This window comes from Tinamus guttatus, unplaced genomic scaffold (genome assembly GCF_059628265.1).
Source record: "Tinamus guttatus ecotype Peru unplaced genomic scaffold, ASM5962826v1 Tinamus_guttatus_pri_ptg001002l, whole genome shotgun sequence".
NCBI classification, from domain to species: domain Eukaryota; kingdom Metazoa; phylum Chordata; class Aves; order Tinamiformes; family Tinamidae; genus Tinamus; species Tinamus guttatus.
Genome location: NW_028289536.1, coordinates 59,488 through 76,414, shown reverse-complemented (window position 1 = coordinate 76,414; position 16,927 = coordinate 59,488). Strand labels below are relative to the sequence as shown.

General features: G+C 36.8%; 1 protein-coding gene across 2 annotated transcripts; it reads right to left on the bottom strand.

Annotated features, from left to right (window-relative positions):
* Window positions 1–2,089: 2,089 nt before the first annotated feature.
* LOC104567168 (mesoderm induction early response protein 3) lies at window positions 2,090–16,767 on the bottom strand. Of its 2 annotated transcripts, XM_088538318.1 has the most exons (12): window positions 16,743–16,767; window positions 14,691–14,836; window positions 12,938–13,072; window positions 10,993–11,113; window positions 9,050–9,135; window positions 8,789–8,861; window positions 7,312–7,463; window positions 6,791–6,872; window positions 4,671–4,765; window positions 2,983–3,110; window positions 2,663–2,808; window positions 2,090–2,567 (listed from the first exon to the last, which is right to left on the bottom strand). In XM_088538318.1, exons 2-12 carry the CDS (start codon window positions 14,787–14,789, stop codon window positions 2,110–2,112), a joined length of 1,575 nt encoding a protein of 524 aa, XP_088394444.1. In that variant the 5' UTR covers window positions 14,790–14,836; window positions 16,743–16,767; the 3' UTR covers window positions 2,090–2,109. The 2 variants fall into 2 exon arrangements, with proteins under 2 accessions (XP_088394444.1, XP_088394447.1); XM_088538321.1 differs by lacking the exons at window positions 14,691–14,836; window positions 16,743–16,767 and adding an exon at window positions 13,873–13,975.
* Window positions 16,768–16,927: the final 160 nt, after the last annotated feature.

The following is a 16,927-nucleotide window of genomic DNA, read 5'->3' as shown; positions in this document are numbered from 1 at the left end:
TTTTCTGAATTTTGGTCAAAATTATTAAATAACTAAAGTGTCCATTCAACTTGCTGACAACCCGAACCTTAGACAAGTCTCTGTCTACATTAAGATCCCAGCAATGCATAGATAAACTTAATATATTACTGCATCAGCTAATAAGAATGGGCATGTTCATTTAAGTGCAACTGGTATAAGCATTCAGTCAGCTTTGTATAATGGATTTTTCTACAGACCAGCCACTCATTGTAAACCCATAGTTAAACTTGAATGTATAACAATGAAAGATTATGGCCAGTATTTTACAAAATTACAGAAAATGTGTTGATTCATAAACAAAAACAAGGTACAAAGTTCAGCACAAAACACAGCAACAAGAAGCTGACAACCTAACTAGAAATGTCAGAGTACAACACAAGGCCAAGGCTACCCGTTATTTACTGTGTACTTACTAGAGTTACATACTTCAGAGGTGTATAAGTTAAGAGTTGATTACACAATTATCTCTACTTTTGTCCACTGCACTAAGCTAGGTTTTTAATGTGGTAAATGTGCTATCGGGTAAACACTTCAAAGCAATCTTCATTACGCTGCTTTAAAGAAAAGCCCATTCACTGCACCCAGGCCGCAGGATGTCAAGGTAGTTCACAGTATGCATAATAAATACTCTCCTTCCTTGCTAATACTCAAGTCGCTACTTTCTAATTACTCTGCATAACCTTGAAGCAATTATTACAAATATCAACAATGCAGGGAAACTCACTTAGTTAATGAGAACAAGTCAGTGGCAAGTGGATCTGTGATATGAACAGTGCAAAGAAGAGTGTGGAGGGAAAGGCAGAGTCCTACTGAAATAAATTGCAGTTTCTTACTGAAAAACCCTGAAAGCTGCACGCTACGAGAACGTGGCACAAGCCAATACCGTGCTTGGTTTGACACTTCCCGAAGAATTAGAACAATTCCTCTCAAGACAGAAATTTTGTGGATGGCTAAATTGCACTCAGAATAAAAACTCACAGAAGTTAAATAGTTACTTTCATGGGAAACAATTCACTTATGTCATTTCCTATTTGAGCAGGGTAGTGAAGTGCCATTTTTGAGTCAAGGCCTTACCAAAACAAGCAAATGCAAAAACTAAAGCAAAACTTTCAGATGGAGTAGTAGAACCTTGAAGTTTATCTAAACTAGATAACCCCTCAAAACTGTAACACTTTGAACTGCAGTGCTCCAAACAATTTAAGATGTCTTCCAAAATGTAAAGCATTTAGTGGTAAATCCTAAGCTGTGCAGACTGTAGTTTTACACAACACCAGTTGCCTTAAGAAAGTTAAGTTATAGGATTATGTTACTCTCCAAAGTTGTGGACAAACCCATCAGAATACAACAGGCTAAAATGCATCTGTTTAAGCCAGTAAGTTTAAAGTACACAGACCCCTGTGGCAGCAATCGTTACTTCTGATTTAAGTAGCCATGGCCTATAATTTTGCAACAGCATCCAAGTGTATGTCTTCAGCCTTTCCTCATTTTAAGTCACTTGTGCTAGCTTCCACCAAGATGAACTTGCTGTTTTGTAAACTGAAGTGCTCTAGTTTAGTATCACATGAGAGAAGGTTCCATTTAAAAAACATCCTTGTATGTTTGTGCAGTTTAAATTAAAGAAACCCATCCCTGCCTTTATTAAAAAAAAAAAAAAAAAAAAAAAGCTACATTGAGCAGGGATCAGCATTGGTACCTGTAAACATTGTTATTCTACTGCATCTGTTACAGCAAAAGTAACTTAGACTAAAAAGCCACTCCAATCAGTTCAGAACTTCTGTGCTAGTTTTGAAATGGTAGCCTCTGCCTACAGACTAAAAAAAAAAAAAAAAAAAAAAAGCAGAGCTGCTTAAAGCTGCACCACAGAGTTCTCTTAGTCCAAACTCTGCCGACCATCATATGACATTTCCACATTTATGGACTGAAAAAAGAAATCACTCTTGATAAATCAAGATATAGTTCTATACATACAAAGACATCACTGATGTCATAAAGTTCAAACTTCCAGTGAAAGACTAAGCAAACTTGATAGCTCCCACCAAGTTTACTTCTACTGCACGAAGTCCCTGCCGGCCGCTGGACCCTGCGCAGTCACTCCGAGTGCAGCGCGGCGGGTTGGTGTAGCGCGTGGCTGCTCATGAAGCCGTTCGTTTCGCTCGCAGCCAGGCTGCTGAAGTCAGCCACCGAGACGGCCATTTTGGTACTACTGATGTGGTGCGTGTGGTTCTCGAAGTCCACGCCGAGGTTGTTCACAGAGACATCATTCATGAAAGACTCGGGGACGGCAATGCCCATTTTCAATCTCTTTGCAGGTCGCTCGGACTCCTCGCTGCACATGTTCATTGGGTTAAGCTCTGAATGATAAAAGCCAGTCTCAAATAAATTAAAACAGTCACTTTCACCATTGCTGGGCAAGTTCAGCAATTCTTCTGTTCCAACAGGCACATGATTAACTGGTGCTCGGGGCAAGCTGTCCATAGGAGGAAAGGCATCATCCAGGCAGTTCACATTGGAAGGATGGCAGACTGTAGCTACACTGTTGGTCAGCACTGGAGAGGAGACAAACACAAACATAAGCAAAAGCCACTTACGTAGTTACAAGTAAGAAATAGTACCTAACACTTGATTCTTTTTCTCACTTTACCTGTCAGCTCATTGGCAGTGATAGAGTTCAGGATGCTTAGCTGCTGATCCGGGATGACCTCTGCTCGGTTGCTGGACGTCAATGCTGAAGAGTGGACTGCTCCTCCAAGTGCTTCTGCTTCATCTAACAAACGATCCATGTAGTCCCTAGGAGAACACTGCATTTATAATGGGTGTTTAACATGAAAAGAAGGCCTAAAATGAAGATGGGTTTGAGCTGCTGCTGCCAATGCACCTTTACACTGTTAAATTTCGAAGCGATTATAATCTTCTGTAACAATTTACAACAGGAAACACATATTCCATGAACTTTTTACTTACGTAACTCCTGGATGATGGTTGTATCTCTTCTTTCCAAATCTTGTTTGCTGAGCAAAGTAATCGTAACGTTCTGACTTTTTCCACATGTAGTAAAATGCCACACACTCAGCAACTGTTCTTGTTCTTACCTAAAGGAAGCAACAAGAGTTGACAAAATAAATGCCAAAAATTAATTTTTGTCATCTTCCCATTCTCCATATTCCCAGAATACTGTTAGCTTTACTACGCTAGGAACTGGACAAAGTTGATCCAGTTACAAGATTTTTAAAGAGATCTACAGTTTCGGGTATTTATTACAGCTGTTCCATTGTACTAACTTAGGTCTATGTACAAAAATAAACATCATATATACACATGAAGTATAAAATTACGTAGGTTATGAATTGAAATACTACACCCACAGACTTTAAAGAAGAAACTCAGCAAATCAACAAACTAAGTGAAATAAAGCAGGAAAGACTTCAAGCACTTTTCCTTTTAGTAAAGTGAGGAACTGCTGAAACTCTGACAACAAACATGCACATGAGTAAATGATTTAAACAACAACATAAAATTGTAGTCTTGTGAGCAGCTATAACTTAACCTACATTAACCATTTGTTTCATTCCCCAAAATGGAGATTGCTATACAAAACCAGATTTTTAGAGAACAAACTATTACTACATCCTTACGAAATAGCCATCCTGAGCTCCAGAAATATTTCAGTTCATCAACAGGCCATAGTTCTAGCATAAGTTTTATTGTAAGCTAGAATATACAACTATATTCAGAGATAGTCTGGCAGGAAACTGTTTATGTTAAGAGTTTGATCAAACTGATAAAACCATCAGAGGCAAAGTCCAAATGCCTTGGATCTAATAAAGAATCTTAACATTAACTCATGTGCTTTACTACACCTTGTAAAAAATAGTTAAGTCCTTTTTGGACATCTCTGCTGAATTACTGTTTATTAATATGTTTCATTTAAAATTGGAATGATGCAAACGTTCGCCCTAAGATGGGTTCAGACAGCAGAATTAGCTGACTTTTGTTCCTACAGCAGCCACAACCCTATTAAATGTTACCTAAAATATGACAAAAAGGCTAGTCTCCTAAAGATAAAACTCAAGAACATATAAAAAAAGGTAAAGGCAATGTACAGAAAATTTGGAAACATCCATTTAAATAGGCTGTCAACTACAGCAAATGACACAGATTTTTGATAAAGAACACAATCCCTGGTGTTCAAGGAGAGCAATCAGAAGCAACCCAGATGAAGATCAGGACTCCTTCCTTAGCAACACTGAAGTGCTGGTGGCTACAGAACTTTGTTTGGGAAAACAGACACAAGCCTCTTGCTGCAGAATTACACCTCTCTGGTGACTAACCAAAAATGGGTTACATAAAGATTCATTTTTCCCTCCCACAGCCATTGTATGCAAATACTATATACTATTTCTAGGAGAAGCCGGCCTTTAAACTGAATTACAGTATAAATTCATAAATGAACATGAGTAGATTTCAGAGAAAATATTGACTCATCTTGCAATTCCCATCTTTTACAATGACACATGAGGAAAAAAAAAAGCACAGAAATAACAAGTTGCTTGTAATATGCTGCATCTTTTCTCATTCTTCACCATGGCTTCTGACGTGCACTGCTTTAGCAGATTTTCGGCATTACATCCTCTACCAACTCTTCCACTTACCTTGTCTTTCTGTATGAGATAAAAGTCTTTTCCATAAATCAGAAGTGCATGCTCAAAGCTTCTGCATTCTTCTTCTGTCCATGCTGTCATCTCTTCTAGACAATTACAAAAGTAATACAATAAGCTTACTTTTACCAGCTCACCTTTTAGAGAAACAGAATAAAATATTTGTGCTGCTAATGCATGAAAATCCAAATGCACTGTAAAAAGAACAATAGCTCAGTTTGGAACTATGTTCTCTCCTCTACTGCACAGATACCCTACTTAAAATATTACATTCTTGTTTAGAAAACACAATCTCTTATAAGTCTTTGTAACATCTCTGATGGGCAAGTCCAGAGACCATAGTTCATTTCCTATTCCTTTTTAAATAAATTTGCCATTGAAAATCCAAGATTTGAGGAAAAAATGGCATCAAAATAAAGATTATTTTTCTGAAATGTTTCTTCTTACAGAGGATCCAAACAAAAACTGTCATTGAAAAAAAGTGTAAAGCATCAATTGGTTTTAATTATAGTTTCTAAAATTGAATTTCAATTTTACAATTGAAAACACACAAAAGGAAGGAATCAACAAGGGGCTAATTTATTTCATGGTCACAGCATTTCATAATATGCTTTATGACAAAATAGCTTAAATTATATGAAAAGGCCAATTTTGTCTCAACTATTCTAGCTTTCGCACCTTGATTATGGCTTTATTCCTGGATATAATAAAGGAGGGATATTTCAGTCATCTTAAATTCATAGGGGTGATAAAAAGTTTCTGTTCAGCTGACATTTAAAGTCAATGGGGAAAAAAAGCCCACATCATTTCTAAACATTTCTGGAAGTGGATACTGCTGCCACATGAAGATGATGATCACTAAGCTACAAAAACATTTTTTCTCACCCCATGGATTTTGCACTCTTCTCTACAGAGTTCTCCAGCTCCAAAGAAAAGAACAGATCCCCATGTAAAGTCTCCCAGTTAAGGGGATTGTAATATGGATTTGATCTCTCAGTTTGAGAACAGCACTGAACTTAAGTGGCTAGCGACAGTCATAGCATAATGGTTACCCTAAAAGTTAGGCACTGCCAGCATTATCATCCATTACCCCTTTTAACATAGATATTTTAAGGCCTGTTTGACTTTTTTTTCTGAACTGTGAGTACCAGTCCTCAAGACAGAATCTGGGGCTCTGAACCACAAATGGATAGAGGTACTTTTTGGTCCTGACCCAGGACTCTGAGATAGAGAGGTTTGGGATTTCAGAGAGATCCTTGCGACTGGTATTTCTTTGCTGTTCAGCTCTGCACAATCTCTTCTCACACATGAGCCTCCTGGAACACTATTACCTGCTACATATTGTCCCCTTCAGCTGTACCATAGCCACTTGGCTCTCACAGCACCTATGCAGTAAGCACTCAAACCCCCTCTGCATCCAGTGCTACATGGAATCTGCTACACTATTTCTATGAGGACTCAGAGTTCACTTCAGTTTTATGCAACATGTATATGTAGAACATTGGTCAAAACCCCATCTTTGATAAATGGTAAACTCTATTCTTCACTTTAGGAAATAATAGTTAGAGACAGAAATTCATTTTCTACTGTAAATTCAAACTCAGGACCTGCAGAACTATATGAAGGACCCGATTTAGGTTGGAACAACTGAATGTACTAACAGCACACTGCAGTACCTGTGCAGCGTGGAAGCAAACAGGACTTACTTATATAGGCAGGTATCTTTTCCTTATTCTGGTGCAAATATTGCTAGATTGCAATTGACCACGATCTCAAAAATAGTGTAATATGGATGCCTCGTATGAACAAAATCATAGCTCCCCTCTCTTGCTCCTCAATCTGTGCCATCTATCCCAGTTCTCACAACAGCAGTGGAAGAAAGGAAGGGGTAAAAGGTCTAAAAGCTGACCCTGCAACCTTTATACAAGTTGCAAATTTCTCTAGCAGGAATTTCCAGCTGGTCATTAGTCAGAATATATTTAATTGTGCCAAAAGCATCACGCAAAGGGATAAGCTTGTCATTCTAATTCTTACCTAAGTTTTATTTATTTATTATTACATGCATTTATCTTTCAAACACACATTTCTGAAAAATCAGGTATTCTCTCTCTTACCCTGAGATGCCTTTCCATTTGAACAGTATCTCTCAATTGCTTCTTTAACATTATGGCTACTTTTGAGAAGTTCATAGAGTGCCTACGAAATAGAAGAAAGTCTTTTTAAACAATCAAAGTTTGCAAATAACCAGTCTAAACTTCGGAAACTAGCCTTTCAGGCAGCATACCTCATGTCAAAATAGGTAATTTATTATTATACATGATGAAAGTTTAAAAAAAAAAAAAAAAGGCAAAAAGAAAACCATCCAAAAGTTGAAACAAAGTAAAATATTATATGCAATTATTTAAAAGTTGGATTTGTTAAGAACATGGCAATAGTAAGAACGCACCTTAGTGCTGCCAACGTTCAAATACCCATAAGCTTAACTACAAGATTAAAATTACAAATAAGACTGACCTCATTAACCTCTAATTAAAAAAAGTTCTATATTGTAGCCCTTACAATACAACCAAAGAAAAAGAACATGTGGTAATTACAAATCACTGTGTCACAAATGGAGCAGGAATACAAAACATACTTGTTCATTGTCCCGTGTATGTGTTCCTTCAGGAATTCTGCCAATCATTTTCTCATTTCCTGTTCTTAAAGAGGCTTCAAAAAGGTACTGCTTAACTTTGCTTTCTGAGATCACATCAGGTTTCCAAAGTAAATGGTCTTCATTTTCATAGGCTGTTAAAAGAGAAATGTATTAACATCAGGTATCACCAGCTCCTCATGGAGTACAGAAGAATCTTTCACATAATCACCATCACACAGAAGGGTAGATTTCTCTCTCAATGCCAAGCAGGTCTAAAATTCCCAAGGCTGCTTATGCCAGGATGCCCACTGTTCCAAACACAGCACCTCCACATGTTCAGGGAGGTGCAACCTCTCCGAGCACTCCTGAAGCTCAGCTTCAATCTCCTTTATCAAACAAGACAACGAGCACTTCTTATGATAGCTAAGCACAAAGCTCGAATTTCAGAAAACAGCAAAACTATCCTATGTTCTTTATGGAACACAGGAGATGTTCATCTTGCTCCTGTAGCCTAAACTTTGTTTTTCTCTATTGCAAAGGATTATTATTTGAAAAGCAGTGGAAAATGGTGAAAAGGCTTGATATGTTTAACTAAATTAATACTCTCATAAAATGTTACAGTTGGAAAACAGGCAATTTAGGGCATTCTATTTTTTCTGTTAAGTTTTCAATGTTCTCTTTGTTTATTAATATATCTCCAAAATTGTTTCTTCATTTCATGGCTGTTTCACCCATAAGCAAATTACTTTCAGTGCCTACTTTTTGAACCTCACAGCTGTATGTGCTATGCTTTTCCTAACAGTGAGGACTTTTAAAGATACATAATACTAAAAGCTCTTTTTTTCCCCACTCTGACACAATTGCATTTTTAACCCAAATTTACAATATTTTTAACATTTTTAACCCAAAATATACAAATAACATCATAATTATAACATTGTATTTTATAAAACACAAAACATCACAGGACTTGAACCTCCTGCTTGGGCTATGAAATTTTATAACGGTTTATTGCTTTTATGTTCTTCATATTTATTCTGAAACCTACACAAGTAGTTCTGGCTTTGGCCTATACCAGGCAAAGAATAACACCGTTTTGAAGATTTTTCAATGTACATCATGCCTTTAGCCGGGTTATGATATTCTGAGGAAAATATTTCCTTCTCATCCCATTCTGATGGTTGCCTCCTAAAAATTACCGGATACTTCAGACCTAAAGTTGTATTCCCATCCATTCTCCGATGTCTTCTTGAAAATGTCCTCTCAAAGTCTTAGAATAGTATTTCTGAGAAATAATTATCTGATTGTGTCTCTTCAGTTCTCTAACACTTCTTTAATGGTGCTCTTAATATACAGAACTTTAATTAAGCCAGTGACTTTCTACCTTACAATTTAAAAATATATATATTTTTTCATTAAAGGCTGTGTATAAACATAAAAATAAAAGTTTTTTTTTTTAATCTTAAGAAGAACTTACCCTTTTCATCATCATTGTATCTGCCAAGGTAAGGAGGAATTTCAGCCTGATACTGTGAACCAACCATTATTTCCTGAAGATAAAATAAACAAAAATAAAGCTTAATTTAATGCACTGAAACACTAAAAAAAGTCATATAACTTGTCACATACCATGGAATTCCAGAATATGTACTATATATGTACTGTATTCTCCAGAACAATATGTACTATATATATTTAATAATATCTTTCTACAAAAAAAAGTAAAATACTTTATTACCTTTCTCAAATCTTCAGATGAATTGCCATTGTCTGCCTCAACATCTTCACCATCTGATTCCTTATCTCCATCACATGTAGTGTTTGCTTCAGACATATAAAGAAGTGGGTTTTTAACTAGGAAGAATTTTCAAGCAATCACAAAATACAAAAGAATTTTTAGGGTGGGTTTTTTGTTTTTTTTTTTGGGGGGGGGGGGTTGTTTGTTTTACTTTTGAAAGGAGCACCTGCTTTTATGCACGGAAACACTGATCCAGAATCTTCAGATTCTGTTCATCTACATTTTCATCAAACTACAGCAGTACTTTTTTTATTTCATGCTATTTACATACTGCAAAACCAAAACATTTATCATCACTGCACCTGAGTCTAGTATATTTCTAATAGTCAAAAGGAAATAAGACAACTTTTCTTCATCATTTTTCCCCTCAATAACAGCTTATACTTTACATAAAAGGTGCAAGAGAACAGAATTGTAAGGCCAGGGCTGTCATTTTGCCCCAGTTAATCACAATGAAAGTAATGTTGAAGGCAAGTATATATTACCTAACAAAACCTCTAACTAGAGACTTTAATAGACACTCAACATGAAGACACAGCATAGATATACAAAACGCATCAAGCAAAGTACAGCAGCCTGCTTACTCCTCTTTACGTGTGTGTGCGTGTGTGTGTGTAGAAAGACAACAGAACATTTTAAGTAACTTAAGGCAGTACTTCACTCAGTGATTTGTATTTTAGTCTCTGGAATGCTGCGGTATCAGGTTCTGAAGTTACCTTTTTTTTTTTACAGATTTATAATCCTCAATAAAATGAAATCTACAGTTCTGATAATATTGAAGTTCTTATTACTGAAGTTTGAGAATGCATAAGACACAAATGTGGCTGAAATTTTAACTTCTCTCTCGTGACTAACCAGAAGAGTCAACACCAGAAACAACATTCTAGATTGTGGGAACTGATGCTTTTCTTCTGTAGTCATTCCTACAGTCATAGATCTACCTTTTTTTTTTTTATCCCTCTCTATATATGAATATCTTACACTACATAATCATCAGAATGGAAAGGACTGCAGCTGGAGTTGACTCAGGTAGCATGTCCCCTCTATCATCCCTCTTCTCTGGAAGAATGAGGAGCTGACAGAAATGGCTTAAGATACTTTTCAAATTAAAACCATTAGGAAGTCCTGTTTATTGCTTTAATTCCAGGACACCACTGACTTATGCAACTGCCATAGAAATACCTGGCCCAGGCTGGATAACTGCACTCCTGGTTCTTAGATCTTGCCCATAATAGCTCCATGGGTGGTGAAACTTTGGTGGTCTTGGGTTCTTGGGCCCAATCCCATAAAATACCACAATGAGGTCCAGTGGAATGGTGTTGTATGTGTGAAGGGAAATAATACCCCAGAGAAATCACAGCCCAATTCATGTCCTCAGACTGAATGGAGGAACCACTAGCTTAAAAATAGGAGCAATAGTTTTAGTACAGGAACACTAACTTAAGAAAATGGTTACATATTCATGACATTCAGTAACATATCAAAAATCATGGAGTGTGTCCCTCAACACCACACTAAGTATTAATTATGGAAAGTTACTGTATTTGAGGAGATATTAATAATCATAGAATCATAGAATGCTTAGGATTGGAAGGGACCTCTAGAGGTCATCTAGTCCAACCCCCTGCACACGCAGGGTCACCTAGAGCACGTGGCACAGGACTGCGGCTTAAGTGGGTTTTGAAGATCCCCAGAGAAGGAGACTCCACAACCTCTCTGGGCAGCCTGTTCCAATAACCACAGACAACATCCATGCAGAATATAATGCAAAGCATTCTTCCTAAACTCTCAGTAAAATCAGCAGTATTCTGTTTTTTCTATATTTTAAGCTAAAAATTTATATATGATTGTATTGAGTTCTATTATAACATAAGGTTTCCTACATCTTAATGGTCGAGGAAAGAAGTCTGTAGCCTCGTGCGAAGTAACTGATGGCGTCAAGTCGTCAGCAGAAGATTGTGTTTCTTCATCATCACCCGACAAGAGGTCTTTGGCTATTTCCTCCTGTATCATTAAAAAACAAATCAAAACACCACCAACAAAAACATTCAGAATGAGTATTAAGCATAAAATAGTACATATTTCAATTCAGCAAATTATAAGTCCCATTAATTAAAATCATTTTACCAAAACTAATTTTAGTCTGCATCCCTTGAATTAAAAAGCTAGTTTACTCCTCTAAAATCTGAGAACAAATATAGCCATTCATTTCAGAGTTGAACACAGAGGTTCTTCATTTTCTCCTCTCCTTTATTAAAATAAAACATACAAGAAACAACCTCTGTAATCACCAGTCTGTTTCCTCCAGTTGCCTCTAATGAAAAATGCCAATGGAAATTGCTTCAAAATGTAGACACCTGTCGCACTTAGTGTTGCAGATCTATCTTAACTGTAACATGCTGCTTGTACCTCTAAATTCTAGAAAAAAAATAAACAAACAAAACTGCCAACAGTAGCTGTAATTGTTGCCTAGGCAATTTTTACAGATAGCATACAACATGTTATCTTCCCAAAAACACACACACAAAAAAGAAACTTCTGAAGATAAAAAAGAAGAGAAGAAGAGGAGGAGAAGAGAAGAAGAGGAGGAGAAGAAGGAGGGGGGGGAGGGGGGGAGGGGGGGGGAGGGGGGGAGGGGGGGAGAGAAAAGAAGAAAAAGAGAAGAAGAGGAGGAGGAGGGGAGGAGGAGGGGAGAAAAAAAGAAGACACACTTCTTCCACTAGCCCACATGTTTGAACCCCTCTGTAACAGAGGTTAGGGAAGGAAAGAACTGCATTAGACAACAAGCCGACTACATTTTTCTAGCCTCAACACAATCATGAATCCTACTGAGAATCAGATGTGCCGAGCCATCATTATACTCTACTTCTGTGGCATTTACCATTACATCATACTTACAGAGAGAAAAAAATAAATATTTAACATCTACATATTTTATAACCCGAATTACTAGCTGTGTATGCTTATAGACAAAAATCAGATTAAAGTCTCAGAATTTAAAAATCAAACTGCAAATCCATCTTCCCCCCAAAAAAAAGAAGTTTCTGGTTTTTACATCAGTAATGCAATACATGCACTCATTGCAGATAAAATAAACTCTCTCTTGTTCCTCAGCTTTCAAAATGGTATGTATTTGAAAGGAACAATCCAAAGCATTCAAGGGTGCATTTTCAAGTTATCTGCATATGTCCTCATGCATGAAATGCATATTGGAAGCCAGAACTTGTTGCAGATAGTTAGGGAACGGCGGCCGGAAGATATCGTGCTGTACGCAAAGATAGGGCCCCTAATAGCCAATAGTGTTTAGTCTATGGTGTAAGCAGACGGATGTGACGTTGTAAACCTAGCTATATAACACCTTGTTACCCATCAATAAAGGCCATTTTGCCGTCCACCACATTGGTGTCAACTAGCTGATGGCCCGAGTGGCTTGGGGGTGGTCGCCGTGCCGTCCCTGAACCAGGTCGCTGCAGCCGTTTGAACTTTTTACTTCTGAAGTCTGTACACATTAAATAAGACACAGAACTTACTCGGTAAATTCCCATTTCTGTTTTTTTAAAGAAATATATTAAGTTATTTAAATGCACTTTGAAAGACTGTAGTAATATAGTGCAAATGCAGTTATGTAAGTATAATAAGTATATTTAGACTCAGATTCTCAATGTGCTAGAAGAAGAATCAATTAAGAATATAGTAATACTCAACTGTACATTAAAAGTGACAAAGATGTATGTATTTTGTAACATCAAAAGAGTGTGAAACATAATTTGATGTCACATAGGCTTCTGCTTTTAAAATGCAATACAGGGGAAAATGCTTCAGACTTACTTTATCTAGAGTCATATCTGGAAGTTCGTCTGCCAGTTCACTTGGAGAGCTATCTGCACTGGAAGCTGCTATAACTGGAATCGTGGATTCGTAGCCATAGAATGCCAGTAAATCCTCCAGTGGCATGCTTCCTTCCTAAACAAGAGGATTTACAAATGTTTCAACGTTATGCCAAATACTTGTAAACTGTTCAGGCTTAAGAGAATATGTGCTTTGAAAAACAAAAGTGAAAAACAAAGGAAAACCTAACAAAGTAAAAAACTTCATTACAGTTTTTAACTATTTTCAGGCACATGAACAAAATTACTCTTAAGCATGTATCTTGATAGTCCTGCCAGGCTACTTAAGGAAACTGTTAACTGGATAAACAAATGAACAAGATTTTTTTTCAAAGCTAATCAATTACAGTTTGTTTGATTTTTAATTTGAAAATTTGCTCATTATCTGATTCATGTTTACAGCATAAATGTTTTATCCATGTTCCTTCAAGGCAAAAGACATGCAAACAGATAAATATCTTCAAGCTGGAAAATACAGAAATATCACAACCCCTCTACAACCAAGAACTGCAGAAAAACTTGAATACTTTAGTCCTACATAGCAACAGCTGTGAGTGTGCATTCCAGAAAAAGCAAACCATTGCAGGAACTTTTTAGTCCTCTTTTTCCATCTCTTGTACAGTACCTTTATATTGACTGTTGGGAAGGTAATAGGAGAAAAACAGCTAATGATACAAAAGGTAGAAAGGAAGGGAATTACTTTGTTTATAATTTGCTTTTCCAACAGTTTTTGATCAACCCCTTTTATTAAAGGTCACCATACTATACCTCTTAGTACACATTAATAAAACAGCAAACTCTGAAGATTTTTGGTTTACCTGATCCAAGCCACAAAAGAATTATTTCCAATGTTTATACCTTTAAAGGTTGTATTACCTTTAAAATTTTCTTGTTGAACTCATATACTGAATAAATTACTTGTTTTCTTTAATCAGCTAGGTCTTAGTCCTGCAAAGACTTTTCACAATGGGTAAATGTAAACTCATGTTCAAGTCTTTCCAGGATCGGGACCTAAAGTAATAAAGTGTTTAAAGACGAGCGGCTCTCAGTTCTTTTTCCTTGTATTATTGAAGCAATAAGATCCTTTTGTGGAGTAATAACTCCATTTTAATTGCTAGAGTTGGTAACCCGATTCACAAGTATAACTGCAAGCTCATACTAGCAAAAATATAATTGCAAAGAAGGTACCAGGACAAAAAACTACTAGTATGAGCACTGTCAATCCCACATTTAGAACATATATATATATATATATATATATATATATATATATATTTTTTTACACTGAACACACAAACACAGCTTCAGATTTGATGCTAGAAATTACATCTCCCTGGAAGTTTCTTGATCAAAATCTGCAGTTATGCTGAGTGATGTAAGTGGGTCACGGAACAGTAAGGTAACTAACATCAATTTGTGGGTGTTTAGCATTCAACGGGTGTTTAAAAGGGGAGATGCACTAGCATGGATGAACATTTTTTTTTAAAACCATGAAAAACAAGTACTTAAAGAGCATAAAATAGAACAGGAGAAGCCAAAGAGTATGAGACTGAGAACCACCACTTATGCAAATGAAAGTTATCCAATATGCTTAAAACAGGATCATTTGTTTCTAAATTGGAAAAACAGAGCTCAAAAGCAGTCTTTCACATACAATGCATACAAACATTTAGGAGACGGTAAATCACTCCTACCTTTTCTAAATCTTCAATTTCAGAGCTGAAATTTTTGCTTTCTTCCATCATTTCTTCTTCTTCGAGAGTTCGCTCATCATCATAATCATGTACCAGCATTTCAGCAGAAGGGTCAAAGTCATGATCCTCAGAGGATAAAGAGCCAACTGGGGAAAAAAAAAAAAGTATTTTTATTTCTTAATTAATACATGAAACTGCATTGCAGTAAAAAAATATGGTTACATGCATTCTTTTACATACAGGGCCAAGACTCTCAATGGAGTAGTGGCAACAAAATTCTATCTACCTAACAATTACAGCTGTTTAGCTGTTTTAGGTGACCTTCCATTTTTGTATTTGCAAGTAGCAAATAGATACAACTTCCTTTCCTGCTGTATACAGTACTTTGAAGACATTAGTATTGAAATAAAGTTTCAGAAAGTACCCCAAATCAATTTTTACCAAATAAGCGTCCAAATCATCACTAAGGTAAAAAATATACACAAGATTTTAAATATTATGAGCATATTAAACACACCTTATAAATTAGAGACCGTGATTTGTAGCCTTTGATGATATTTATGTGATTTGAGGCTATAATAAGCTGTACACCTTTCCACTGGCAAACAGCTAATGGGTTATGAATCAGCATCATAATACCAACAAAATAATAGTGAGACTCACTGCAGATTAAAATATCTCATTTGTGAAACTAAATTATTAAAACTAATTAAACTTGATCAAGAAGGGGAGGTTCTACTACAAACACAGTAGAATCTCAAGTAGAAGAAAATATAATAGAAATAACAAAACTCTGGTCATGGACCACAATAACTAACGAGTTATTGTTACAGCTGTGTAGTCCAATGCTTTTTCATTACATAAAAGGCTATTCAAAAAAAAAAAAAAAAAAGGTGCTGCTGCTCTTATTTTAAGAGAATTTTATCACCACATTCTACAACTTTTAAAGATGCAAATATTTTGCACTTCAAAGTGCAAACTACCAAAATAACAGTGGTGTTTCGGTCTTTCATGTTCAATTTCTTATGGCTTTCAGGATGGAGAAAAAAAAAAAAAAAAAACAGATTAGGATATTTCAGTTTCACTTCTGGTTTCCCTTTCTAGTTCTTACATACTAGTGCTCTGTTACAATGTTTGGCTTACAAGAAGCAAAGAAAAGGATTATTAAGTATTATTTCCATATGAGATCTTCTGAGCATCAACAAAATATCTACAAAGTTCCTTCTCCTAAAAAAGGAGGAAAAAAAAAAGGCAGCATCCTTCTTCACATACTTCTGTATCTTGAAGAGACACTTACATACAGTAACACTTCTGAGTCTTAAATTTAATTTTTTAGGAATTATTCTAAGTGCATTCCTTACATGCAAGAAACGAAGGTAAACTTTGTCCATTTAGCTTGGTTAAAACAATACTGTGAAATCTCACAGTTCGGGACAAAAACGCTTTCTATTCACATGCTGTTCACATTATAGTCCCACAGAGCTTGCTCTCAACATAACTGATAATATTACTGCAATTACAATTACATTTACATGTTGATTTTTTCTAGTGTTAGATATTATATCCTGATCCTACAGCTTTTAAACAACTATCAACTGTTTTACAGTAATCTTTTGCATATGTGTACGTACACACACGTATTGATGGTTAAGATTACTACTGAACACTGTGTCTAGTAGTCTAATTACTACTAGACTGTATGCATATGTGTGTGTATATATAAATATATACAAACAATATGATCAAGAAGTCAGATTTTTACACGAGCCTCTAAGTTATCAGTGAGAAGAGGCCTCTCTCCACCCTGTATGGCTGTACTGAGACACTGACTTAGAAGTGCTATAAAAACTTTGCTTTCATGTATATGGTTTTGAGCAACGGGAGCCAGCAGCAGAACTCCTTGCTGTGCAGCTCTCCCTTTTTAGATCCCGGGCAGCCTGGCATTATTTCTGAGAACACGAAGCACATAAAAAGCTCCGAGGTGGGAGGGGAGAACTCTGCAAAGGAGCAAGCGGCGTGTGGAGGTGCCGGGCAGCGGCGGGAAGGACCAACCTGGGCTCGAGCTCCCGAAGGACGCCTGCAAGGGAGAGCACACACAGGAGAGTGAGGGACAGCGCCCACAGCCACCCCAGGCCCGGCCGGGCCCTGCTCACACCTCGCCCTCCCTCCCGTTCACCACTCGCCCCGCACCGCCTCTCCCCGCTCCCAGCGCGGCTCCCTCCCGCCGGGCGCCTCTC

Coding starts and splice junctions, on each gene's coding strand:
- LOC104567168 (XM_088538318.1), bottom strand. CDS start 14,789: ATGCTGGTACATGATTATGATGATGAGCGAACTCTCGAAGAAGAAGAA. Junction 13,073..14,690: donor AAATTGAAGATTTAGAAAAG/GTAGGAGTGATT, acceptor CCTCTTGTTTAG/GAAGGAAGCATGCCACTGGA. Junction 6,873..7,311: donor ATACACGGGACAATGAACAA/GTATGTTTTGTA, acceptor TCTATTTCGTAG/GCACTCTATGAACTTCTCAA.